Source organism: Pseudovirgaria hyperparasitica (genome assembly GCF_010093815.1).
Source record: "Pseudovirgaria hyperparasitica strain CBS 121739 unplaced genomic scaffold EJ05scaffold_2, whole genome shotgun sequence".
NCBI classification, from domain to species: Eukaryota; Fungi; Ascomycota; class Dothideomycetes; order Acrospermales; family Acrospermaceae; genus Pseudovirgaria; species Pseudovirgaria hyperparasitica.
In genome coordinates this window covers 639,472-663,165 of record NW_022985550.1, presented here as the reverse complement: position 1 = coordinate 663,165, position 23,694 = coordinate 639,472, and the positions used below count along the sequence as shown (strand labels likewise).

The following is a 23,694-nucleotide window of genomic DNA, read 5'->3' as shown; positions in this document are numbered from 1 at the left end:
CTCCACAATCCGCCATGATGTTCCGGATCTAGCCTATTTGGGAAATCACAACTATATCAACAGCAATTCTGGCAGCTTAAAACATGACTGCACAAAATACAAACATCCCGCCTCAAGGGTATGGCGACTTTTGCACAAGCCCCGCAAGACCTGACCAGCTATGAATACCGTCTGTTCAACAAAATGGCGGTCGGCATGGACGCTTTCGTAGGTCCCGCGCCCCGAGATCCTGTGATGCACACCGGCACTCACCACCCCCCGTGCAGCACGAAGGCTTTCGCCAGACCTGGACCGAGCTCCTCAGCATCTGCAATGCTGGAAGGCTCCCCAGCGACATCACTCCAGGCGCCTATGTCGGCAAATTTCTAGAGTGGTGCGCCGCGCTTGACAGGCATCATGCGTTGGAAGAAGAGCATGTGTTTCCAAAGCTTGGCATGAAGATGCCGGTGTTTAGACCGGACTTCTCCGAGCCGTCTATAGATCAGAAGGGTTGCAAGACTAGGCCAGAGATCTATGCGCAGCATCGCGAGATTCACACAGGACTTGATACGCTACACGAGTACTTGAAGGCATGGGCTAGGGAGGAAAAGATCGAAGTCGACCTGGTGGAGATCAAGAGGCAGATGGACGGGTTTGGAGAGGTGCTCTGGCGGCATATGGATGAGGAGGTACAAATGTTAAAGGCAGAAAACATGATGTTGTACTGGACGAAGGAGGAGATGGAGGGTTTACCATTCAAAGTGAAGAGTTGAGCTGACTATTGCGTTGAACCAGGAATTATGATCTATGTGGTACTACTGGGAAATACCAGCCTGAATCTCAAACAGTCTGTGCTGGACTTCTTGCAGCTTTGGCCGATTCATGAAGCCTAGCAATTGCTCATCACCCCTGTTGCGCTCGCCTCTCTTCCATCTTGCCTTCGCGTCTAAGAAGGTCTCCATGGCTGCGACTCGTTCTTTCCACATTTGCTGAGCCGCGACTGCCGCCTCTAGCGCGGTCCCGGTTGGCTCACCATTGACGCCGCTGCGTCCTCTCGGATATACCTTGTCGTTGATCCGGATTATTCGTGTTCTGCCTAGGTCACTATTCCTGAATCCTTGTGTACAGTCGTAAATCAACTTCCTGATTGCGTTAGGAGACCTCCAAAACTCTGGAAACTCTTGCTCTGAGTCATATCTGAATGCTTTGAGTACGGAGTTCCGCGTATCGGCACAGCCTTCAAAGATACACCAAAGAGCCATACCAAGAGAGAACACTTCAGCAGCTTCTTGTTCTTCAGGAGTCAGAGTTGTCCAAGCAGTATAGTATCCATTGACAGGATTATCGTATGTCGGATCTGGATCTTGGGTGAGACCGACATGGCTCTCTAGTATTGCTTTGTATCGTTTCTGCTCCGCAGCTGGCACATGTGGCGACTTGCTGAGGCGCTTGCAGTACTCGACGTAGTGGATCTCAGGGGCACTGTATGTGGCCCAGTTTCCTAGTACAGTCAGCTAGTGACATGGGTAGTATTCTGATACGAACCCATCTGCTCAAAGTCTATGAGTACCACATTATCGTCGTTGTCAAGTAGCAAGTTGTCCGCTTTGAGTTCGGAGTAAAACTTCGCCGGTCCTGTCTTAACATGTCTGAGTGCCACAACAATCTGCATTGCCCATCGGAACTGATCTTTCAGTTCGAGGGTGCCTAAACCTTTCCTGTAGCTTACTATATCTGCTAAGTTTCCCTGCTCATAGAATGGAAGGATGAAGCCAACAGTCTTGTCATCACCACCGTACCGATCTTTGACAGTGACAAGGTGCCAAGGCTTTGACATCACATTCACATGTGGCCGCATAGTCAGCAGCAACTTCAGCTCATGATACATGTACTTGACGTCATGTAATGAACTCTTGAATATTGCCTTTTTACCTCCTACACTCGTTGGTAGCATGACTAAAGATACGGTATCATGCAGCTGTCCGAGCAGCCGTAGCTCGTCCAAGCTGATTGGGTCAGGGATATCCTGGTGGGGCAGCTTCCACATGGACTGTAGCTGTACAAACGAAAGCATCTGCCGCTCAACGTCAAATTCTTTGACGAATCTTATCGTTGTGTCGAAGACACTGGCGGAGATACGGTCAAGCACCAATCGACTGCCAAACGGAGCGTCGGTCCATAACCGCTCCACGGCATCCGGCCCGATAGCATTAGTCCAGTGTTCAAGCGCAGTAATAACATACTCAGCGATGCCAAGAGTGTTGACCCGTGAGTCGCGGATGCAGAATGCCCATGCGGCATCGAGGGATTCACGGAGTCCAGGTGAGTAGCGATGCTGGGGCGGGATGAACAAATCGATGCGTTTGGGGGCTGGGTGGTGGATGAAGAGAGGGACAATATAGATTTGGGTGCCCTGGCAGTCGATGCCGTCGAGTCGCCAACGGCCGTTGTGTTCTCCATTTTGACGGCTCTGGTGGAGTGGAGAGTTGCTGTCAACATCGAAAGCACGTAGCAAACTTTGGTCTTTCGGTCCTTCTGTGACGGTGTTGATTCGATGAAGGTAGTCCTCGATATCGACAAATGCACCTGTGGGTTGGCATAGCAAGTCAACATCGGATGCTGCTAAGTCCATCGTGGTCTTGTGATTGCGACTTGGAAACTGTTGACATGGGAGGGCCTCAGTGCTTGAGTTTGATGCATCGAGCCAAATTCTTCTGCGGGTGGACCAATAGACATGTTAATATACTGACAAGATTCAGAGCTGTCGGCCAGACATGGCGACTACATCCCAACAAACTTCTGTCACCATCTCAAGGGTCCGAGATCCTTTGACCCAAGGTAACACCAATCATGAGTCTAGGTGCTCTATGATTAGGTAGCTTCATCATTGATCTGGAGTATGTGGAGATCAGAGCCAGGGTCACAGCAGCATAGATCCGTTTACTAGATTCGACTTCGTTTGCAGTGGAACACACGATTTATCATGAGATGATATGTCTCGTTAGCTCACATGTCGGGATTCGTATAACGAAGCAACATGATAGTTCGGTGCCTCCGGGCTGTCCATGTGTTTGTTGATTTGCTCTGCATTGTGGGTGCATGAAACCCCTAGCGATGAGGTGTTGGAAATAGATTCCTTGTTCGCCTATTGGGTAGGACAAGATTCCGAACACCATATCTACTACTAGGCCGGCCTAAATGACAGAGAAGCAAGGAGGGGTAGTTTGTGGGGCCACGGTGAAGTCTAGGAGAGTCGAGTCTCATTCAAAAGTATATAAATGAGCATTGAGTCGGAGCGGTCCATCGTTCTTGCAAGTCATAGCAAAGCCTTCCACACCAAAACCTCCAGTCACGACTTTAGAACGTGATACTAGCACATTCATAGTTTATTGCTATTTCACCATGGCTCCCGAAACCATGCTCTTGTCTCCTTCCCCCGCGCCGGAGATGTCCATTGGACTACGCGGTCATTATTTTGCATCGCTTCCTCAAGACCAAGTCATGAAGTCAAAGCAAGCCCCCGAGGACTCTATCGAAGTTGTTCGACCATCTATCAAGTTTGAGCCCGATAGAGCTGATTTCGAGGCGCGAGTAAAGCGTCTTGAGGCAACTCGAGATGTGAATGAGCCGCTGCCCAAAGGCTTTCCCCGTGCGATTACCGGACCTAGGGTCTGGTATGGAAGAGATATCGGGGGAGTCGATGCTCTCATCACCGAACTAACCAAAGATGAGATTGCAGAGGTCGAGGCGGCCCTCCAGTACTTCAAAGGTACGTCGGCTTCGCGCAGTCTGTTACTGGAGTACCCAATTGACTACAATAATAGATCTCCCAGGCAATAACGGCCCTGATCAGATGTCAAAGGAGCTATTTCCGCTACCCAAGTATGGTGCTCAATTGGAACAGATATCCAAGGATCTCCACTCTGGTCGTGGTATCACTATCTTGCGAGGGCTTAATCCTGAAAATTACTCTGCCACCGATAACGTCTTGCTGTTTGCTGGAATTGCAAGCCACATCGGAGAGCAAAGGGGCTGTCAGGATAGGTTTGGAAACATGCTCAGTGAGTAGTGTCCTAGCAGTGCTTTTGGGCGCTAATAGTGTACAGCCCATCTGGTCGACATGGGGTTCAAGTTTGGAAAGTGTAGCAAACGTACTCCGACTTTCACTGGTGGAATCCTACCATATCACAACGATGTCTGTGATATACTTTGCATGTATATCCAAGATAGTGCGGCCAATGGTGGAGAGTCCACACTTGCTTCCTCGGCCACAGTCTACAATAGAATTGCGGCAAGTCGCCCTGACATGGTGAACACACTCGCGGCACCCATCTGGGTCTACGATAAGTAAGTGTCTGATCTTTGCCGAAACTTATATCATCATGATTGACTTTCATAATAGAGATAAGCCACCTGAGGTCTGGCATGCTAGGCCCATTCTCTTTGGGGAGAAAGAACACGGTCCCTTCTTCTGTTTCAGTCGACAGAAGATTACGGGGTCAGAGCATTACCCCTTGTCTCAGAGCCTTCCGGCCATGAGTGAAGAGCAAGCAGAGGCCTTGGATATGATCCATTACGTCGCCGAGGAGACTGGGATCACCATGTCTCTCAAACCTGGCGATATGCTCCTATACAACAATTTGGGCGTGCTCCACGGTCGGAATGCTTTCACCGATGCTGAAGTCGGAGACCATAGACGCCATATCCTGCGACTTTGGGTCAGGAACGAAGAAAGGGCTTGGGATACACCTGAAGAGTTGGCAAGAGAATGGCACCTTGTGTACGGGGACTCAGTGAGGCGTGCGAGAGCTCAGTGGCGTATGCGACCCGAAGACACAGAAAAAGACCGTGTCATTGGACATAAGTCGACTTGCTCTTGAGGATACTGTCACATATCGATCAGGTCGGGTTGATCTCGGCGTTGTTGTCATATCCAGACAGACGCATGTTATGCAGACCCAGTTATGCGAGTGCTATATGTTGCCTCGAGGTATATCGGTCGTTTGATGTTTCTCACTCAATAGCTCAACACTCCCTTCACATATTCCACAAGACTAAATTGTCGTTCTATATGTAGTGTCATCGTACAACGGCACCCTTCTCGACGATTTCTTTGATGTAACCTGTGCCAGGCTTCCATTGCTTGTCGAACATCTGATGAAACCAGTATCCCGTGGTCTCGTATTGATCTTGCTCCCGGATGAGAGCCATATTCACTTCTGCAGATTTAGTGTTAGCTTTGTGTACTGCCGCCAAAGATGATCAAAGCCATCTTACTTTCGGTCTTCACATAGGTTTTCAGCCATGCTAAGTATTGTACCTCCATGGTTGTCAAAGCTAGATGTTTAGACAAGTAGTCTGGAGTCATATCGAATATGTCATTAGCGCGACAGATATAATGGAAGTGACCCAGCATAGTACGAGCAGCATGGAACTGCTCCTGCGCATCTCTGTATTTGCCGAAAGGTCCATATCTCCCCTAAAGTGACGCTTTTAGATCCCGTAATGCGTAGAACTCGACTCTGTACTTACTCCAAACCCGTATCGCAGAGCAAACTCTCTTTCACCCGCCAAGTGCATTTCTGCGTTATTAAGAAGTATGAGAAGGGTAAGATAGATATCGAACATGTTCTTCTTGCGCAAGTCATCGCTATACATTCTCAACTTCAGCTCTCGTAGCAATATACCTCGACGCGGTCGCAATATTTTCTGAATTACGACTTGATCAAGCTGCTGGTCCATTATAGGTGTTACAGGAACGTGTCCGATCCACGGATCATCGTCTCTGTTGGTTGGATGTATACCAAATGTCTCTGTGCCACAAAGTTTCCAAGTTCGTTCGATCAGTCTCGTAGCGGCCCAGATGTCCATTGCCTTATGAACTAGGGACGTCATGGGTCTTTTACAGATGATGTCAAAAGTCATACGCAACAATGAATTGGACTTGTCAAGAAATTGCAGGAAGTAGCTGCCTTTGGCCTGTATCATGTACTGTACTATGCTTCTCTCTGCCGCAGCGATATCGCCAATGCAATATGGAGGCATCTCAAGCCGATATGGAACACCTCGCGTGTTGCCCTCATATGCAAGCTTATCATTAGGGTCTGCGGCGAAGCGTGAGACCTTGAGATGGAGTGAACAGCCCACATCTTGCGTAAGCTCTATATTGAGAGTTTCGGCTAAGGGATCATTCGTAACATTAAATACGTTCGAGCGGTGTCGAAAGAAATTGAGCGGATGTGAGGAGTTATCGGTAGGGGGTCCCAGTCGAAAAAACTTGATCTCGAGCAGATTGGCCACAAGTTGGCAGGTTTCTGTGATACTTTTGGGCTTGGAAGTCATGCAGTACACACACGGCAGATACAGGTTGGCACGATATTCTTCGCACTATCGCTATGTCAGTAAAGTATCTCGACCAATCGCAGTAGTTTAATTTACCACCCGCTTAAGCTTCTTGCATCTGGGGCATGTTCCGGTCTCCTTTTTCTTCTTTCTCTGTGCCTTTTGCTCCTCGCTGAGCCGCTTACTTGGTCGTGCAGATGCAGCCCACACCAGATTTAGTCCTTGAACCTGACCTGGATCATTCTGCATGTACTCGTGCTTGACAATCTTGACTCGATCAGTTTATGTTCGCACTACTAAGATAGCAAGAGACCTACGGAGCCGGGAGAGAGAAATTTCTTGTGTGTACGTTTGGGGACTATGGACACTGCGAGGCCATTATTTGTCGCTGCCCTGGGTGTCAGGCTTGACGTGCTATTGGCCGATGCTGACTGAGATAGACTTCGTGATACAAATGGCGAAGCGCCACTAGAAGAGCGAGAATCTCTTGGAGGTACATGGATCGCGGCTTGGCCATCTATAGCGGTTTTCAAGACGAGTTGTTCCACCTGGGTCGAAGTTTTGCCGGGTTTGATACCTCTAGGCTTCTGCCGTGCATCTAAAGGTGATGATGTATTGACAAGGCATGCTCTATCAGACGGCAGCACGCCCTTGTACGACACATCATTAAGAAATCCAGAGACTTGTGCATGATGATGTGTCGTTGAGCTATCTGTATCTCGTTGCGGAGATCCAACACACCCTGAACCTTTAAAAGTGGAGACAAAGGGTCGTATGGCGTGAATCTCGGCAAGGCCCGACCCTGTATTAGCGGATGTGCTAGATCCATTTGTTCGCGCTTGATGAAGATATATGTCTGAACTTGGAATACGGATGTCTTGTGCGTCTTTATCTGATACATCCCTGTATCCTATCAAAGGGCATTGTGTGCCGTGAGCGTCTTGTACTTCTGGGGCAGATGATGTATTTACTTCTTGGCGTACATGATCATGGCTTGCGCGAGGATCATCAATATAGCCGTCCAAGGAAGTGGTGGTGTCTCGAAGGCGGGAGTGGAGGCTAGCGTTTCTAATGGAGGCATTTACTGGAGACCCCTCGGTGGCATGGTTTGCCGGCCCATGCTGTGGAACGTATTTCTCAAGGTCAGCACAACCATGAGCACATGACGATGCTGTGTGGTCAGAATATCGGAATCCGGCATGGTGGATGTGGTGGAGCGAAGGCTTTGCGTAGGGCGAACGGTGATGGATCTGGATTTGGTAACCGGCCTGTAGCTCCGACAAAGGCGTAGCCGGAGCCGCAATATGGCCGTCTGCATGGGCCGCTTCAGTAGCAGCAGCTGAGAGGCGTCGACACGGGAGCGACGACGGCAAATCCGATGGAGTTGATGCAGTATATCTCAGCTGGCTCCTCGGGCGTTTGTCCTGTTGGAGAGCGGTCATGTCATGAGCATCGTGGGTTTGGCCCAGCTCGGAGGCGGCTTGATCCCAGGGAGTGATAAGCCTTCCAATGGCCATTGAAGTGGCCATGGCTATGTCTCGGGTGTACGGCACATGCTTGATCAATGAACAACGGATGCGAAAAGGGTCCTTCAGGGGCAGAAGTCATGAAGATGTGCGTGTGTGAGTTGGGAATGGCAAATGGACAAATGAAATGTGCTGGAAACGGGGAATAGGCGATAACAACCCTGGCAGATTTACTCAGTCGGGTAACGCTGACGCTAATCACGTTATGTATCATGTAATATACTAACATAGCCACGTCATCCCGTTTCGTGCTTAGTTAGGCACCTACCCAGCGCTAGTTGAAAGATACTAAGCGTGAAGTGGTAAAGATCTGGTATGCTCCAGACTCGTAATTTACGCTATGACTTTAAATAGATATGCTATATGGAATACGTTCTAGGACGCTTTAATTTCAACTGCGCTAGTGAGTAATAAAACGCGCCTAGCCGGCCCCGATAGATCGGGCTCGCCTGCAATGTGTATCGCATCCTTCACGCCGCATTTCACGCTGGTCCCGATCAGGTAAACGGCATCAAAACTTCCAACGAACGGGGACTTTGTCTAGAACATGGGACAAATTGCATGGTTTACAATGCCAGGAAAACAGCTGAGCACACATGGATGAGTTGTCAACGTCGCTGTCCGCCACCCTCAATGTAAAATACAGCTCATTCGGCGGTCCCTCAGCGTTCAAGTCTCTCTTCCAGGATCTCTGGTTCCTAGCCTCAAACACATCAGCATGCATCTGAATCTCCGCACTGCCACGGATGAGGATCTCGATCATCTAGCCACCATCATGTGTGCCGCCTTTCCTGCGGATCCGCAGTGGGACTACCGCTTTCCGCGCCGCAAGGACTATCCAGAAGACCACTATAAGGCCACGCGTGAGATGTGTGAGTCTATGCTGAAGGAAAAAGGCGTTTGTATAAACGTTGTCACCACACCGGTCAAGATCAAAGGCAAGGAGTATGAGCGGCCAATAGCACTCGCTGTATGGGAACTGCACTATGAAAAAACCAGCACTTTTACGGATGTTGGTATGTCTTGTGAAACCATGACCTGCACAATATATTTCCAGGTTTGACGTGCAATCCAGTCAAATGCGCTCCTCGCCGAGATGCCGATCCCAAACGGATGGACGCATTCGACAATGCCACCTTAAAGGCGAAGACTGAGTATTTCGACCATGTCTATGGTGACCAACAAATTCATCTCCGTATTCTGGGAACGCACCCGGACTTCCAGCGATGTGGTGCTGGTTCTCAACATTGCCGTTGGGGGATGAATTTGGCGCATAAGCATGAAGTTCCTGTCACCATTCTCAGTAGTCCACTCGGACAACAGCTGTATACACATCTTGGCTTTGATCACTTAGCTTACTTCCCAGTTCACGTGCAGGGAGAAGAAGAGCAATTATCGGTGGGAGTCATGGTCAAACATTGTGGTGGGCAATATATGGCCGCTTCTCAGGGCGCTAAGTTATTGGCGTGAAGGCATAAAGCAGAAAGTTACATAATAGATCCCCACGAATTAATGCTTTCTAGTCTCATTGACACAAGGCGATAAGAGGTACGTGTATTTCCTATCTTACCCGAAGTTCATCGGGTATCTATTCCTTTGACAGTAAGAGTCATCCGACGAATGTCCAGTTCTTTGTGCCGAGCCCCTTGTTCTTTACTGACTGACCGCAGGCTGTATCAGGGTCTCACCATTCGACATATGAGTCTCTCAATTTTCGTCAGACTGACCAATGAAGGGACCTGCCTTGAACTTATATCGACATTATATATCATTCTACTTCTAGCGGATGAAAGATTTATTTGCAAAATTGTCGACCTGCTTCGATGAGGCATTACATAGATGCCCAGGTTACCAGAGTGAGAAGTCTGTTATAGGATATGCGCGTCTAGAAGAAGTCCACACGCCAGCTCGACAAGGACCAAGTCCGAGCTGCAACCGGGTCATACGCATGTCGAGATAGAATAGATGGTACAATTAAGTTCTTTTCAAAATATACACCAAATAGCTACCGCAAAAGGACACAGCTGAGAATATACCAAACAGCACCACACACTATTCCACGCAAACCCCTTTTGCTCACCTTCTCGCTATCTTACGCATCACAAACACTTCTACCTCTTTAGTGACAATAGCCACCAGAACGTCATACTTCTAGAATACTGCTGCAAAGAAAATTCTTCAAGTCTCACGAGAAACTAGCTCACAGCCACAGACGTTCTGTAGAAATTTTTATCCCACAAGCACAATCTCAACCACAACGAAAGGCATGGTAGTGAAAATTCCGAAAAAGTTACGTCAGGAGTATCAAGAAGAACAACCTGTCATGATCAACACTAGATATGCCCTGGTATACGTCCGTCTACGCGTGGATGACAAAACGTAAGACATGCACCACAAGCGAAATGATACTGACAGAATAGATATCACTGTATATTTTTTGATCGTCTGAATGCATTTCTAGTGATCTATAACGTGAAAACATTTTCAACCACACGCCCGTGCGGAATACGGTCAACGTATCCCGTATGCACAAGGTATCTTACAAGCCACAGGATCAGGCTGTACAGGAATGGTATGACGAGGCTCTATAGATGACGGAAGATACAAGGATTCGAGAGTGCGCTACGTAGAAAGGCTTATGTATGTTGTCGGAAAGTGGTGTGCCGAAAAGAGCGCAATGGTCAGGCGCCGACCTCAATATGCAGACCAGCCATGTGAAAACGCAGGTCCAAGAGTAGGACCTCCACGTTCGATATGTCTTGCAACCCAGTCACTCCTGCTCGGGCCCTAAGCGCTTTACCTCCGTTACCGGTCCGTTATATTGATGCCTCCCTTTGAAGACATACCACACACTGGCCAACAACACGACCGCCACGAAGATCACACTCGCCCAGTTGAATGCACTGGCCTCGAACGGCGTTGTCTGTGGCCAGAACGCCCAAAAGAACGCCCAAGTTGAGAAGAACAGCGCCACGCAATTGGTCGGTACGCCCCATTTTCCAAGCGAAAATCTGGCGGGCGGCAGTGTGCCTGGGAGATAGATACGACGGTACAGCACGCAGCCGATGGAGAAGATGTAGCATTGGAAGATGGCGACGGTGAATAGGGATGTGATAGCGTAGAAAGCGACGGGTGAGCCAATGTAGATCAGTGATAGGAGCACAGCGAAGACGGAAGAGGCGCGCACGGCGTGTTCAGGTACGTGGTTGTTCTTGTTTACGTGAGAGAGCCACGCGGAAAAGGGCAAGCCGTTGTCACGGGCAAAGGCGAAGAGGTCACGAGTCGTGCCGACGAGATATGTAATGTTGCTGCAGGTGAAGATTAAGACCATGGCAACGAGGAAGGCGGTCAGGACTGGGGTAGACATGATCTGTCTCAGGACAAAGACCAAGGGGTATCCGGAGGGGTCAAGCAGGGCTGTATCGAGGTCCGGGAGAGCATAAACAAGGGTGATGAGCGCTGGGAAGCCGGTAAGCCAGTTCACTAGGTATGTGATGAGCATGGCGCGGGGGACTGTTTTGGATGCATCTAGATGCACATTAGTAAACTTCTTCGCATTGGGTGACCATGGACGATTACCTTGAACCTCCTCCGCCACATGCACAACGTTGTCTATACCTGCCAGAACAGTAATGCTCGAGAGCTGACCGATAAATATAGCCAATGTCATGTTCTGCCATCCTCCGAGATTGGAGAATTCGAGCCATACCTGGTGTGACGTAGCTTTTGGTGCTTTAAGCCACACTGGCACTAGAAAACAGGGGTAAAGTGCGAAGTGAAGCACGAAAATAATAATGGATGACTTTGACATCCACCTCATGCCATACACACTTCCGAGATATGTGATCACAATGGCTGCCCAGACGAGCAGCGAGCTCTGATAAGGCTGTGGTGCATAGTCGAGGTCATTCAGCGCAATGATAGTCTGAATGAGCGTACCAACGAGGAACACACCAACCGTATTCCCAGCCTGCCAGGCTAGAGTAGACGTCCAGCCGGTGATGTAGCTCAATGGCTTCTGTATACCAGCAGGAGCGAATTCAGAGACCCAATGATACTGGCTACCGGCTATGGGGGCCATAGAAGCCATTTCCGCCAGCGAAAGATATACGGGACCGAAGAGCACGAAGCACCAGATTTGTGAGTACATAAGACCAGCACGCCCTCCATCTCGTAAGCCTTGATTGACGAAGCTGCACACGGTAAGCCAAGAAAAGTTGAACTACCCTCGAAAACCTACAAGATATTCAGTTCCCATGAGACTGTCGCCAGGCTGACGAATGCCACGGCTGAGATGGTGCGAAAATAACGCTGTAAGATATGAGTATGGGGCAGATGCAGCGGGAGGCGAGGCTCTCACAATGAGCTGTTGAGCTTTTCCCATACGCTTCATGTCTAGCAAGTCCTGTGATGTGGAATGGGTAAAGCCGCGGAGCGAGCCCTGGCTGCCGTCCTCCATGTCGTCGACGAGATTGGCTGGTTCTGGAGTTGTGGCCTCTTCATAGCCTCCCTTCTCAGTCATTTTGGTGTTCGCGATGCTCGTAAGCAAAGATGACCATGGATGTCCCTTACCTGACTGGATCTCCCTCGGAGGCGCAAGAGGCAAGAAAAGTAGGATAGAGAAAATTCGACCAGGTTTGCGGCACAGTGTATCTCGGTCTTATTGTGGAACGAATCAGACCGAGGAATATTCCATTCCAAGTCACAACACCAACCACCAGGTCGGTATGTGACTTGTCCGTTTTGGGTTTGGGAGGGGTCAATAGCTTGGCTGAACTCTGTAATTGGACGGCTGATCAATAATGATAGAGTGCTCCGATAGCCTCTTGGGTGTTCATTCGATGCCGAGTGTAAGAACACGATACTCTACACTGTCACTCTGCTTACCTTGTCATCACGTCAAGTCGCTCTAAAGTTACCTATGTCGGACACCAGCTACTACTATTCCTGCATTGTCAGGCGGCTCTTTATTCGTTACAATGCCTCTACAATGTAAGGCTGCAAATGGGCGCTTGCCAGGACTTGTGACCAGGCGGTGAGGTGACAGCTGACGGCAGGCTGCATAGTTCGTGCTCAATCACAGTCTTTACGACTACGGAACTTCTTGTTCTGGCTCGTCTTCAACATATGTTTCACACACAGATATCATTAGTTGCAATTTTTGAGGGCACTATAAAGAAAGACCATTTAGGCACGAGGTAGCAAGACAGCGCGTCGATGCAAGATATAAGAATGTCATGCCTCTGGCAAATGCCTATCCATGAATATGCAGCGAATGTGGACGCCCGTGCACAGTCCAATCAACCCAGCTTTCGAAACAACCACCTATCCGATTGACTACTTTTGATATTCGGCGGAGGCCGACTGCTTTTGAAAAAGCCGCGCAGCCCGAACTTGAAGTGCTTCCTTGGATTCTTGGCAATTGACTTGTAAAGTTTGAAGTCGCTGCTATCGTCGCCCGTCAGGATCAGCCATATGGTTGCTTGTCGCTCCGCGAACTTTCTGGTCCTGGCAGGGTCCTTGCTTTTTCTTGCCACAAGCATTGAGAGTTCAGAAGCCTTCAAGAGGGGAAGGCCATCGAGTCCCTCCTTTGCAATGATTTCATGGGCTATGAAGAGAAGTCGAAGGCACTCCGCAGATGTGTAATACTTACTCATCTCTCCCGAAGGGGGACTGGGAAGACCATCCAGATGACGCATGACTGTTTCGAAGATAGTATTGATAGAAATGATCTGCTCATCGCTCAACGAGAACTCATCAGGGTGGGTATCGCATTTTGGACAAGTGCACTGGAATCTTGCCGCGCCCCATAATCTTCTTCGCCGGTCTTGGCGGATTTTGAGAGCATTATCATAGCTAATCGTTATCTCTTCACCCGCATCGATGTCACGGACTGCGTGAAGGGTGTATACTTGCCGCTCCGTGTTCCAATATTGGAAAGCATTGGCTTGGCAGCTGTGGTTGAGACGTGCGAAGGCAGGAAACATACCCCAAGGATCATCGGACTTCGTGCCTAGGGGCAGGGAGTTGGTATGAAAAGTCCCATACTTCCTACCCATGTTTGGAAAAGCATTGTATAAGTGAGAAAACAATTTCCACTCGCTCGTAAGCTCATGTTCAAATCTATCTATCCATATCGACTGGTTGCTCTTCGTCAGTCCGGTTGGAGGTATGCCGTATGTGAAAACCGGGGCCTCTGTCATGATCCGTGTTCCGGTTGCGATGCATTTCACTGCCATCATGCCTGCTCCTGCGCCTTGCATGCGAGGAATGTTTCTCACAAGTGCGACATCGGCTGAAACTGAGCCTGGAGAAGTCATACCAGGAAAGGTAGAAAAGTACGAATCGATATGCGCGTCCTGTTCAAGGGGCTTCCGATGGTAATATCGGCCCACATGTGGACTTTGTCTCGTCCGCTTTCTAGTATTTGATTGAATACTATCCAACGGCTGCTCTCCGTATCTGGGTGTGAATGTATTAGACCTCGTAAATGTCTCAGCATCGATTGTCTCATGCTCGCTTTCAACTCCACCCTTATCATCTTCAAGAATATTCGGGCCATGCTCAATGATACTTTCGAAGATATTCGAAGGTCCAGCGTCAGAGGTGGTCGATGCTTGTCCGCTTGTATATCTTAGAGCAGTATGATATTCCTCAGCAGCTTTCTTGCCTTCGCAGATCCCATCACGGTGACAAGTCGCCTCTTCCCGCGCACGGGCGGTAACGTCTATGTTGTCTGAAGTCGATGTGTCGTTATCATGAGCCCCTTGCGACATCGGACGGTCATACAATTGATGCCCATCTGGCCTCGAATGTCCTTCGGAATCCTTAGATTGAGAGGCCCTCATGACTGGTGAGGCAGAAGTGAATGTCGAACCGACTAAGAGCGAAGGGGGGCGTGGCAGAATGCAAATTGGCGGGGTTTCAATATGTCTTATAAGATGTTTCAGGTAGTTTGTAAAAGAAAGAGAGTTGCCGGAGCTGAAGAAGCCGAATATTGATGTAGAATATGTTAAGGTTCATTATGAAGACGATGAGCTAGAAGACCGCATTGTGCTACAGAGGGTTCATTACCATGGGCTAGGAAGCTCTTTCCCACCAAGTGCAAACCTTCTACAGTGAGTAGGTGTATAACCCGCTCTAGTTTTTAGGGAGGTGCAATGTCGTAGAAGTAGAGGCACGACCCTGCTGATTAGTCGTGCTTGTCAGTGAGAACATTATATCTTATGTATTGCCCAGTATCTGGCTCTTTGTGAAGTCGTTAAAGCTTGAGAACCTTGCTTTGGATAATCGCTGGCCTTAGGTCGACAATACTGCTCGCCTGACATTAACCTGAAGACACACTAGACACCTGAATCCTCTTAGGGTCAATAGATAGAATCATCCCGTAGGAATATCAGGATCATCCAGTAACCATAGTCACTCTGTAGGAGCTTGAAAAGTTGTACACGCCTTACAGCTGCACGCCTTAGCCACAGTTATACTCATGCCGTCACTTGGAGCAAAATAAGCATATCGGGACTAGGACCTGCGTACTTGTTATGGTTACGGTAGACCATAGTCTTCGAAGTGGCACATTGTTGCAAAAGCCATCGTGCTCAGGAACATCAACGGCTATCTGTACAATGTTTGTTTCGCATGAAACCACCTGCAGTGATCCACGATCTCGTGAGTAGAATTGTTAGAGTATTGGGATTTGTGAATCGGTTGCTGATCTCCAGCTCCAACGATGCTCCAGTAGGTGCTGGTGTCAAGGTCGTAGCAAGAGCTTCACATCCTTCCAGGAAAGTAGAGAGGTTTTCTGGAAGGTTTTGTGACCTCGGTCTCATCTGACAGACTTGTGATCGCGACAATCGACATGGAGTGACCGATTATAGTGCGCTGCTTGCAACTAGACTGCGTTTTGCGCCGTAGTCTAAGCTATACAAGGATGCTGATAAGCAAACGACGAAGATGAATTCACTATCGGTGCTAGTGTCGTTGTTATTTGAGCTTTGGTTCTCCCGCCGCAATTGATGGTGACGCTACGAGAAGTACGGCTGTTCCAGATTAGTCATTTATATCGAGCACGCGAACTCAGCTCATAGATGTGTGGGCAAAACTGACTTGAGCGGCCTAGACGCTAGGAGCTAACGAAAATCCAAATGAGCTGATTACGATGGCTGATTGGGTTTATGGCATTCCAGAGTCATCCTATATGATAAAGTTGGGTAGATTGAGTGACTAGGGGTGGATCATCATCCTCGTCTCGATTTCTGTTTAGGTTGTCCGTTGTAGTCAAACTCACGAAAACCCTCAAAATACTGTGATGGTTAACATGTTAAAAACAAGATTCTTGAGCTTTGGATTTTGAAGACATACCTTTTTTCGAAACTCGTTGAGATCACTCGCATGAGCACGCCCATTCGGACCCTCTCTGACTTTGGGCTGCCACTCTACAGTGTCGCTGCCCTTCAAACGCTGATACGTGAGTAGTCTCCTGGACCCTTGAAGAGCATCAGTTTGCAGATCATATCAGTGAAACACTTGACTTACACCTATTGAACGGTTGTATGCACTCGCTGACTAGGAATAGACAAGGGTGGGATGGTATGGAAAGATGCTTGTCATCCTCATTTGCTGTCGGCATCCACATCGACAGTCGACCTCCATCAACGAGCATTAATGCCGCGAAATCGCAAATATCTTCCAACATTGCATCGAAGCTATACGGTCGTTTAGGAAAAATAAAACCATCACGACTATGGACACGTTAGTCGAGCCAAGACACGAATGGCACGTAAAATCTTACTTATGGGCTAGCTCTCCGTCCACAACGACGGGCCCATCATTTTCACGACCGTCCCTTCTTCCGAGAACTTTCAGGCCCTCTCTTACACCATATGGCGGGTCACAAACTATGCCGTCCAAGGTTCCGCGTCGCCCTGATTGACCAGTCCTAACGCGGAGCGGAGTGTTGGTCAAATCACTGGTCCAGCCATCCACGTAATATGAGGTGAGGTGATACTGCTGGAAGTTCCCAAGTACAGATTGCTTTCCCCCTTTCCCACGAATTGAACGACCATCGATATCGCTTCCTAAAACGTGTGCGCCGTAGTGTGCACATGCAACAGGAAATCCGCCCGTACCCATGAACGGATCAAAGAAAATCTTCCCAGGAGCTGCTAGAGCCAGATTTGCGGTGACGAGCGCCAATTCAGCGTCCATAGATGTCGTCGATATATAGTTTCGTTTCTTCAAATCATACTTTGTGATAGCCTCTCGATCACTTTTGCCTACAAGTCTACCAAACCACAAATTCTTGGGCTTAGATTCAGTGAGGTTATATTCCTCGAAAACCATGAAACTCTGATCTGCGCCTGTCATCATAATGGGACCTTTGAAGCCCACATATTCAAAGGAATTAATGATCTGGCGATGCTCGCTTGAGCTACGTTTCCCTTGGTATGATTCAACTTTAAATCTGAAAGAGACCGTTTCGTACAATTTCCAGAAATGGGCAGAGCGAGATTTGACATCCTCGTGTAAAGACTCGTAATTTTTGCCGTGTCCCCAAAGCTCGTATATGCCATGAGCTATGATGGCACGAGAAATCAGAGCCCTTGCCGATGAGACTGAGTCAAGACGAACAACGCAAAAGGGACTCTAGCATGAATTAGCATATCCATTGGCTTTGAAGCCGTCACGACCAACCTACGTCTGCTCTGTATTCTAGTATTTCAAGATGAATGCCAGTAAGCTCGGCAAGAGCGCGAAGCTCGGCCTCGCGAAAGGCTTCGTGTACCTGCACGAGACGCACCAGAAACTCCATGTGTCATAGACTTGAGAGTAGGTACTTGCAGTCTAAGATGCAAGACTCTGTTGAGTGGAAAACTAGAAATTGAACAAACGAACCGCGTGCACGACTGCTCCAAATTGCACTTGCTCCGTAGAAATCTGTATAGCTGCTTACGGCCTAGTCATATATATTTAGCTATTCTAGCGGGGTTACGCCGAGCTGGAGAGAGGGCTTTCTGCTCTGTGCTTCGAACATCAGTAGTAGATGGTGAACATCAGTAGTAGACCGTGGACTTGACTGCGGAAACATCAACATCGATATCACGATCATGATCTATCTCGGCATGTGCAAGACCTGCAGTCATACCGAAGGCTAAGGCTCGTGCTGCTACCCGTGTCTTCTCACTCGGTCAATTCACTCGGCGCTACCGTCGTAAGCTTCTCTCCCAGCCTCTGTGTTCTGTCCGTCTCTGCTTCCAGGAACCAACGGTCGGCACCGAGCTCACGACCTTGCACAGCTCAGGAAATGCTGCGCGACTCAATGAGAACTGTCGTCGTGATCAGCTGCGCCCACGACTACCCAGTTCACGGTACTTGTGCGATTTAATGCAGCGAGGCTAGACAATGAAGCTCGAGCAAGCTACCCCGCGCGCGAGGCTTGCATGGATCCGGATAGAGCTAATATCCAGCTCTCGTATCGTAGATAATGCCCGGGACTATCATCCACCATGCAGGAATGACGCTACAAGGCACAATGCACCTATCATCGCTCCCGCGCCCTCGTGAAGCCTGGGTTAGCCAAGCTCGAAGCTCTACTATGGCTGTGTACTTAACGGTACCTGGCTGCGGCCTTGATTTCAAGGTAAGCTGGAGCGTCCTCTTCACTGATATCCTTTGATTCGTCTGCTGCCATGCCAGTGGCTATCCTCACCATGTCTCTGTCTATGTCGCGGTTGGCTGTTCTAGCCTCTACTGCGCTTCTGGTACAGACACAGGATCTTGACATGAGGGTCCATGGCACCGTGGTCTTCACTCGTGCCGGCGAGCGCTTGCCGAGTCTTCTTGGCTCCGGTGTGAGAGAGCTCACCTCTCTTGGTGCTCAGCAACTTCATATTGCTGGCGACTTCTTTCGAAATCGCTACCTAACGACAACCGGCGGAGACGGCAATGACACAATCGCCGTCAATCATATAGTCGACATTGATTACGACATAGTCAATGACGAGCAGGTTCTAGTCATGGCACCAGAAGGGCAGCACACATATGCTTCGGCTCAGGCTTTCATGCAGGGACTCTTTCCTCCGTACGAACCTACCTTTGCTGTGAACTCCTCGACTAATGCCACCTTTGCTGCTCTTCCTGGTGGTACGGAATCAGTATTGGCGAACGGTTCATACCTTAATTACCCCTTGAATGGGTATCAATACGCACAGATCCGGACGTACTCATCCATGGAGCCTCATTCGATATATCTGGCTGGAGCTCTTGGTTGCGACAATCACGCCTTGTCTATGTTCAATTATTTTAATAGCACTGAGTTCAAGGACATTCAACAGCGGACTAGGGGTCTATTCTCAAGTATTGCTGGGGCGGCCATGGGAGAGGACGTTTTGACGTCTGTCCAAAGGTAAGAGTCGAAAGATATTGGTCAAGGATCTACAATCCATGTGAGTTTGTACTGATACTCTTTCAATAGGGACTATGGTAACGCATGGAACATCTACGAGTACTTAAATTATCGCTATAATCACGACAATGGTACCCAGGCTCTCTTCTCTGCCGAAGACACATCCTTCACTGGTGATTATGAGCGCATTCGTGCGCTTGCATCGCAGCAGCAGTGGGCATTTTATGGTGACTCAGATGTCGACAATGGCATTCGTGCGATACCTGGTCGTACCCTTGCAGCACAAGTCTTGGGTCTTTTGCAGCAGAATATCGAAACACGTGGTGTTAACTATAAACTTAATCTACTGTTCGGCGACCATGAGCCTTTCATTGGCTTCTCCTCGCTAGCTGCAATCGCCGAACGAAACTCTCAATTCTATGGCTTGCCCGAGTACGGTAGCAGTATGGTATTCGAGCTATATTCCATGGGCACTGCTAATGACACTGGATTCCCCGCGCGCGAGGATCTATGGGTGGCATTTTACTTCCGCAACGGCACGAGCAACGAGGGCTACGACCTACGCAGTTACCCAATCTTCCACCGTGGCCCCAGTACGGCAGAGATAAGCTGGGTGGACTTCGAAAGCTACATGAGCGGTATAATGACAAGTAAGCCTGGTGATTGGTGCACAGCGTGTGGGAGTAGCAGTGCCGTCTTCTGCCCCTTTTACGATTACCACACCACAACACAACCTCCGAAACCGTCTTCGGCACTTTCTCCAGCCGTTGCAGGCGTCATCGGAGCCATCGTAACACTTGTTGTTCTCGCTTTGATTGCTGTGGCAGCATTCGCGTTCGGTGGTATCCGCATGCAGCGCAACTCACGCCGCCACAGTAATGCTGGCGGATATAAAGGATCAGCAAAGATGGCGAGCGATGCTGATCTGATCATGCCTCAGCCAGCCGTCATCGCAGGTGCGACGAACGGCGGACGAGAGCACACACGCATGGGTAGCTGGGAGCTAAGGCAAAAGGAGATGCGAGGGACACATGAACCTGAGCGGACAGACGAAGATGAAGACGACTTGGCTGTAAGTCCGTACGGCAAGCCAGTCCAGCCTCAGTCCAGCTTTTAGGCAAGGGGGCACACATGCATCAGGAATGGTACGATTTACGCATTCTTACAATCTTTTGCATTGCTTTATGATATCCCGGGCTTAAGCTCAGACAATTCTCTACCTTCTCTCACACATGCGAGTGCGTTCCGGATAACCACTTTTAGAAGGCGTTTCTTAGCTCCAAGTCGGAGCATAGCTTGTCCTTGTCTTGTGTGATTTGGGATTGATCAGACTCTATGCAATACTAGCTTCGTGCTAGTCAAATACGAATTGCTCGTTCATCGCACAGCTAGACATTCTCCTCAATCTTCCGCACGAAGGCACCCTAAGAAGAACATCAAATAACCCTCCCTCTCACTCTTCGCTCATCGCATGTAATCACGCCAAGTCCATAAAACCAAATCTTTCCCAGCTCCTCCTTGCGCCCTATTATCCAATACCTGAACATTTCCCTGTCCTCAATCCACAACGCAGAAAGAAAGCACCCTACCAACACTAATTACTATCAAAACTCCCCCAAAAGTCTGAACCCACGCCTCCCACGCCATGCTAAACAGTAAAAAACGACAACCACAGGATTCGAACCTGTGCTCCCGAAGGAATTAGATTTCTAGTCTAACGCTATAACCACTCAGCCAGGTTGCCACGGAAGAAAAAATCCAGCTCAATCACATTATATCCGGTAGAGGATCACATATCAAAGATAGGTGGATGGATCCCGGTTGCTTTCTTACGTCTGATACGATCGAGATTGATGGGTTAAATGGTAGATAGAAAGAACATGTACCTACGTACCTAGTTCAGCCCGCCTATAATTAGTACGTATGTATCACTCGCTTATTTACTTATCTAAACGCTAAAGTTTCTAACATGTCTACGGTAGAAACGGGATATAATCATACATGCCCGATAGTTGGTTATCAATGAATTCTACCTATATCACACGAAATGTACGTGTCCATAATTACACAATAAAACTCTGCACCCGTCTCCACCACCACTACAGTACGTACTACAGTACCACCCCCTCCTTCTCCTGGCCCAAGCTTTTTCTCGACCCACACCGTACCCACACCGCACGCACAATACGACGACACAAGAGTGTGCCCCCCCAGAAAAAAAATCTGTCATTTCTGCATAGATTGCCCACAAAAAAAGGTGAGATATTGTAGGGGCTTGGTCACTACGAGGGTCGAACTCGCGACCTTGGCGTTTTTCACAGCATCCGCAAGGGATTGTATTAGCACCACGCTCTAACCAACTGAGCTAAGCGACCGGTCATGAAGAGTATTATGAGAGTTGGGGGTAGAAATCTCGTGGGAAAGAGGGCGGGAGGGATGAGAGAAGGGAATGGGTTATGTTTAGATTGTGGGGATTTTTTGTTTTAATGGAGGAGTTGTTGGAGGGCTCGATAGATGGATGTATGCCGGTTAGACTGTAGCTTGTGGCCTTTTTAGCCTCAGATCAATGCCCTGCAAGAATTTGAAAATGATGAAAGCGATTGAGTGTACAGTGTCAATATACAGGAAGGGGAAAAGAGGTAGGTGAATGGATGGATGGATTGATGAATGCATAGATTGACCGCCCGCACCGCTGCACATCCATCCCCAAGCACGCCCAACCCCTGCCTGTTCTCACCCACACTCACTCAAGCGAACACACCAACAACACTCATCCCAACCGCGCCCAACAACACATACACAAACGCCCAGCACTTCTCCGCATACGACAACAGCCTCGCCTCCTCAGACAAGAAGTCCTCGGCAAGAAGATCCACCAACGAGGCATAAACCAGCAGCCCAGACGAAATAGCATTGAACACACCCACGATAATCAGCCCTAGCGCGCTATCCGGATCATAGCTTCCCCGGCTCGCAAGGCCAATCGCCTGCCCGATGGGCGCGGTGGTGCCGAATGCAACGACGAGGATCCAGGGGCGCCAACTGCCCTTTGCGTACGGCACCGCGGCGATGCGCGAGCCGAGCCCGAGGCCCTCGAACATCTGGTGGAAGAGGATGGCGATCAGGAGGACGACGAAGCCGGTGGTGGTGATGGAGACGGTCATGCCGACGAAGACGGAGTGGAACAGGATGCCGCCTTCGAGAAGGGTGATGTTGAGGGACATCTTCCGCAGGACCTGCGGGTCGGTGGCGGTGGGGTCGAGGGCTTCGGGGTCGGATGGAACTGGCAGGTCGTGCTTGTGGGATGTGAATGGAGTGGCGCGGTGGAGGACGGTGAGCATTTCGTCGCGCTGGCGGATGTATTGCTCGTAGAAGACGACGAACCAGGGGGGCATTTCGGAGCTGTCTCTGTGCTCGGCGGGGTACTCGCGGACGGTGGTGATTTTGTCATCTTTGTCGTCGCCGTGGAGCGTGTGCTCGGAGCTATAGCTGTCGGCACGGGTGAAGGGCCGGCTCGGAGGCTGAAGTGTGTAGGGGTCAGACACGGAGTGCTCGGAAGGAATGAAGTTTTGGCCGGTTGGCCCGCCGTGGTTGTGGCCGCCAGTTTTGGCATTAAGCCACATCTCGATGACGAACAAGATGAAGAGTGAAGCCATCATGATAACACCAGGCATTGGAGGGTAGTTCTTTATGAAAATATCCGGAAGACAGGGGTTCGAAAGAGATAGAAATGCGGTGGGGAGGAGCTGGGAAGGGCGGTATCAGTCTTTGGAGATCGATATTCGAGAGAAAAGACTCACGTGGACAAAAGCAGTTGCAATTAGTACTCCGGTTCCGAAATGCTTGCAGAAGAAGAAGACCTTTGGCGGGATTCTCATCCACCGGACCTTCTTCGCCATGACCGGAAATCCTGCGCCGAACACGCTCGCACCAAGAACCAAGACTGATGTCAATTAGTGTGAGAAACAATGTGGGTGTATATCACAGTTGTCTTACAGATTGCAGCAATGTGCAGAGAAATATCGAAATCCTCCTCGCTTCCATTAATTCCACCACCACCACATACAGGCTTTGCTGCTGGAATCTCGGTAGCCATTATTAGTATTAGCGGTTTGTATATTCCTAATCGAAGGCTGTAGTATGAAGAATGTGATTTGAAAAAGTCGACCTGCGATATCAAACTGAAGGGATAATTTTAAAAAAGACGATACAAGACCTCCTCCAGGGAAATTTGAAATAACGTATCTCTACCAGAGAGAGGAATCGTAGAGAAAATAAAAAAGAGCCCGATGAGCTGGAAGTCGTGAAGCTAGAGTTTCTGAAAATATGGGCACGGAGATTCGATATCAAATAGTCTGGCGGGAAGTACATTGTATGTTGCTTTAATTAGACACGTCAACCCTTGTCCATAGTGCGGCATGAACAGCGTTTAGGTGCCACCGC

At 49.2% G+C, this 23,694-nt stretch overlaps 11 protein-coding genes and 2 non-coding genes across 13 annotated transcripts; 4 read left to right on the top strand and 9 right to left on the bottom strand.

Annotated features, from left to right (window-relative positions):
• The first annotated feature begins 84 nt into the window (after positions 1 to 84).
• Positions 85 to 1,121, top strand: EJ05DRAFT_183439 (uncharacterized protein). Its single transcript, XM_033739608.1, has 2 exons — positions 85 to 207; positions 267 to 1,121. Exons 1-2 carry the CDS (start codon positions 121 to 123, stop codon positions 750 to 752), a joined length of 573 nt encoding a protein of 190 aa, XP_033604187.1. The 5' UTR covers positions 85 to 120; the 3' UTR covers positions 753 to 1,121.
• EJ05DRAFT_496635 (uncharacterized protein) lies at positions 795 to 2,611 on the bottom strand (the record flags this gene model as incomplete). The annotated part of the gene is made up of 2 exons (XM_033746426.1): positions 795 to 1,480; positions 1,525 to 2,611. 2 exons carry the CDS (start codon positions 2,609 to 2,611, stop codon positions 795 to 797), a joined length of 1,773 nt encoding a protein of 590 aa, XP_033604186.1.
• Positions 2,612 to 3,480: 869 nt separating this feature from the next.
• EJ05DRAFT_434687 (Clavaminate synthase-like protein) lies at positions 3,481 to 4,859 on the top strand (the record flags this gene model as incomplete). The annotated part of the gene is made up of 4 exons (XM_033741669.1): positions 3,481 to 3,766; positions 3,813 to 4,040; positions 4,086 to 4,326; positions 4,382 to 4,859. The coding sequence occupies 4 exons, from the start codon at positions 3,481 to 3,483 to the stop codon at positions 4,857 to 4,859; spliced, it is 1,233 nt and encodes a 410-aa protein (XP_033604185.1).
• Positions 4,860 to 4,958: 99 nt separating this feature from the next.
• EJ05DRAFT_183377 (uncharacterized protein) lies at positions 4,959 to 6,769 on the bottom strand. The gene is made up of 5 exons (XM_033739607.1): positions 6,639 to 6,769; positions 6,418 to 6,588; positions 5,512 to 6,366; positions 5,257 to 5,458; positions 4,959 to 5,198 (listed from the first exon to the last, which is right to left on the bottom strand). The coding sequence occupies exons 2-5, from the start codon at positions 6,568 to 6,570 to the stop codon at positions 5,059 to 5,061; spliced, it is 1,350 nt and encodes a 449-aa protein (XP_033604184.1). The 5' UTR covers positions 6,571 to 6,588; positions 6,639 to 6,769; the 3' UTR covers positions 4,959 to 5,058.
• EJ05DRAFT_183446 (uncharacterized protein) lies at positions 6,393 to 7,991 on the bottom strand. Its single transcript, XM_033739609.1, has one exon. It carries the CDS (start codon positions 7,848 to 7,850, stop codon positions 6,618 to 6,620), a length of 1,233 nt encoding a protein of 410 aa, XP_033604183.1. The 5' UTR covers positions 7,851 to 7,991; the 3' UTR covers positions 6,393 to 6,617.
• A 318-nt stretch (positions 7,992 to 8,309) lies between these two features.
• On the top strand, positions 8,310 to 9,536 carry EJ05DRAFT_183075 (uncharacterized protein). Its single transcript, XM_033739604.1, has 3 exons — positions 8,310 to 8,863; positions 8,923 to 9,395; positions 9,518 to 9,536. The coding sequence occupies exons 1-2, from the start codon at positions 8,566 to 8,568 to the stop codon at positions 9,315 to 9,317; spliced, it is 693 nt and encodes a 230-aa protein (XP_033604182.1). The 5' UTR covers positions 8,310 to 8,565; the 3' UTR covers positions 9,318 to 9,395; positions 9,518 to 9,536.
• A 1,081-nt stretch (positions 9,537 to 10,617) lies between these two features.
• EJ05DRAFT_496631 (amino acid permease 2) lies at positions 10,618 to 12,369 on the bottom strand (the record flags this gene model as incomplete). The annotated part of the gene is made up of 4 exons (XM_033746425.1): positions 10,618 to 11,375; positions 11,427 to 12,040; positions 12,088 to 12,158; positions 12,208 to 12,369. 4 exons carry the CDS (start codon positions 12,367 to 12,369, stop codon positions 10,618 to 10,620), a joined length of 1,605 nt encoding a protein of 534 aa, XP_033604181.1.
• Positions 12,370 to 12,717: 348 nt separating this feature from the next.
• EJ05DRAFT_183272 (uncharacterized protein) lies at positions 12,718 to 15,075 on the bottom strand. Its single transcript, XM_033739606.1, has one exon. The coding sequence runs from the start codon at positions 14,693 to 14,695 to the stop codon at positions 13,148 to 13,150; it is 1,548 nt and encodes a 515-aa protein (XP_033604180.1). The 5' UTR covers positions 14,696 to 15,075; the 3' UTR covers positions 12,718 to 13,147.
• Positions 15,076 to 15,846: 771 nt separating this feature from the next.
• Positions 15,847 to 17,873, bottom strand: EJ05DRAFT_183149 (tRNA guanosine-2'-O-methyltransferase). The gene is made up of 6 exons (XM_033739605.1): positions 17,545 to 17,873; positions 16,639 to 17,492; positions 16,383 to 16,588; positions 16,209 to 16,333; positions 15,954 to 16,150; positions 15,847 to 15,886 (listed from the first exon to the last, which is right to left on the bottom strand). Exons 1-5 carry the CDS (start codon positions 17,656 to 17,658, stop codon positions 16,085 to 16,087), a joined length of 1,365 nt encoding a protein of 454 aa, XP_033604179.1. The 5' UTR covers positions 17,659 to 17,873; the 3' UTR covers positions 15,847 to 15,886; positions 15,954 to 16,084.
• A 662-nt stretch (positions 17,874 to 18,535) lies between these two features.
• EJ05DRAFT_496628 (phosphoglycerate mutase-like protein) lies at positions 18,536 to 20,368 on the top strand (the record flags this gene model as incomplete). The annotated part of the gene is made up of 2 exons (XM_033746424.1): positions 18,536 to 19,251; positions 19,321 to 20,368. 2 exons carry the CDS (start codon positions 18,536 to 18,538, stop codon positions 20,366 to 20,368), a joined length of 1,764 nt encoding a protein of 587 aa, XP_033604178.1.
• A 546-nt stretch (positions 20,369 to 20,914) lies between these two features.
• Positions 20,915 to 20,995, bottom strand: EJ05DRAFT_t15. Its single transcript has one exon. It is a non-coding gene; the product is annotated as a tRNA-Ser (tRNA).
• A 532-nt stretch (positions 20,996 to 21,527) lies between these two features.
• Positions 21,528 to 21,626, bottom strand: EJ05DRAFT_t14. Its single transcript has one exon. It is a non-coding gene; the product is annotated as a tRNA-Ile (tRNA).
• A 372-nt stretch (positions 21,627 to 21,998) lies between these two features.
• On the bottom strand, positions 21,999 to 23,347 carry EJ05DRAFT_496627 (ZIP zinc transporter; the record flags this gene model as incomplete). The annotated part of the gene is made up of 3 exons (XM_033746423.1): positions 21,999 to 22,997; positions 23,052 to 23,194; positions 23,248 to 23,347. 3 exons carry the CDS (start codon positions 23,345 to 23,347, stop codon positions 21,999 to 22,001), a joined length of 1,242 nt encoding a protein of 413 aa, XP_033604177.1.
• Between the last annotated feature and the right edge of the window lie 347 nt (positions 23,348 to 23,694).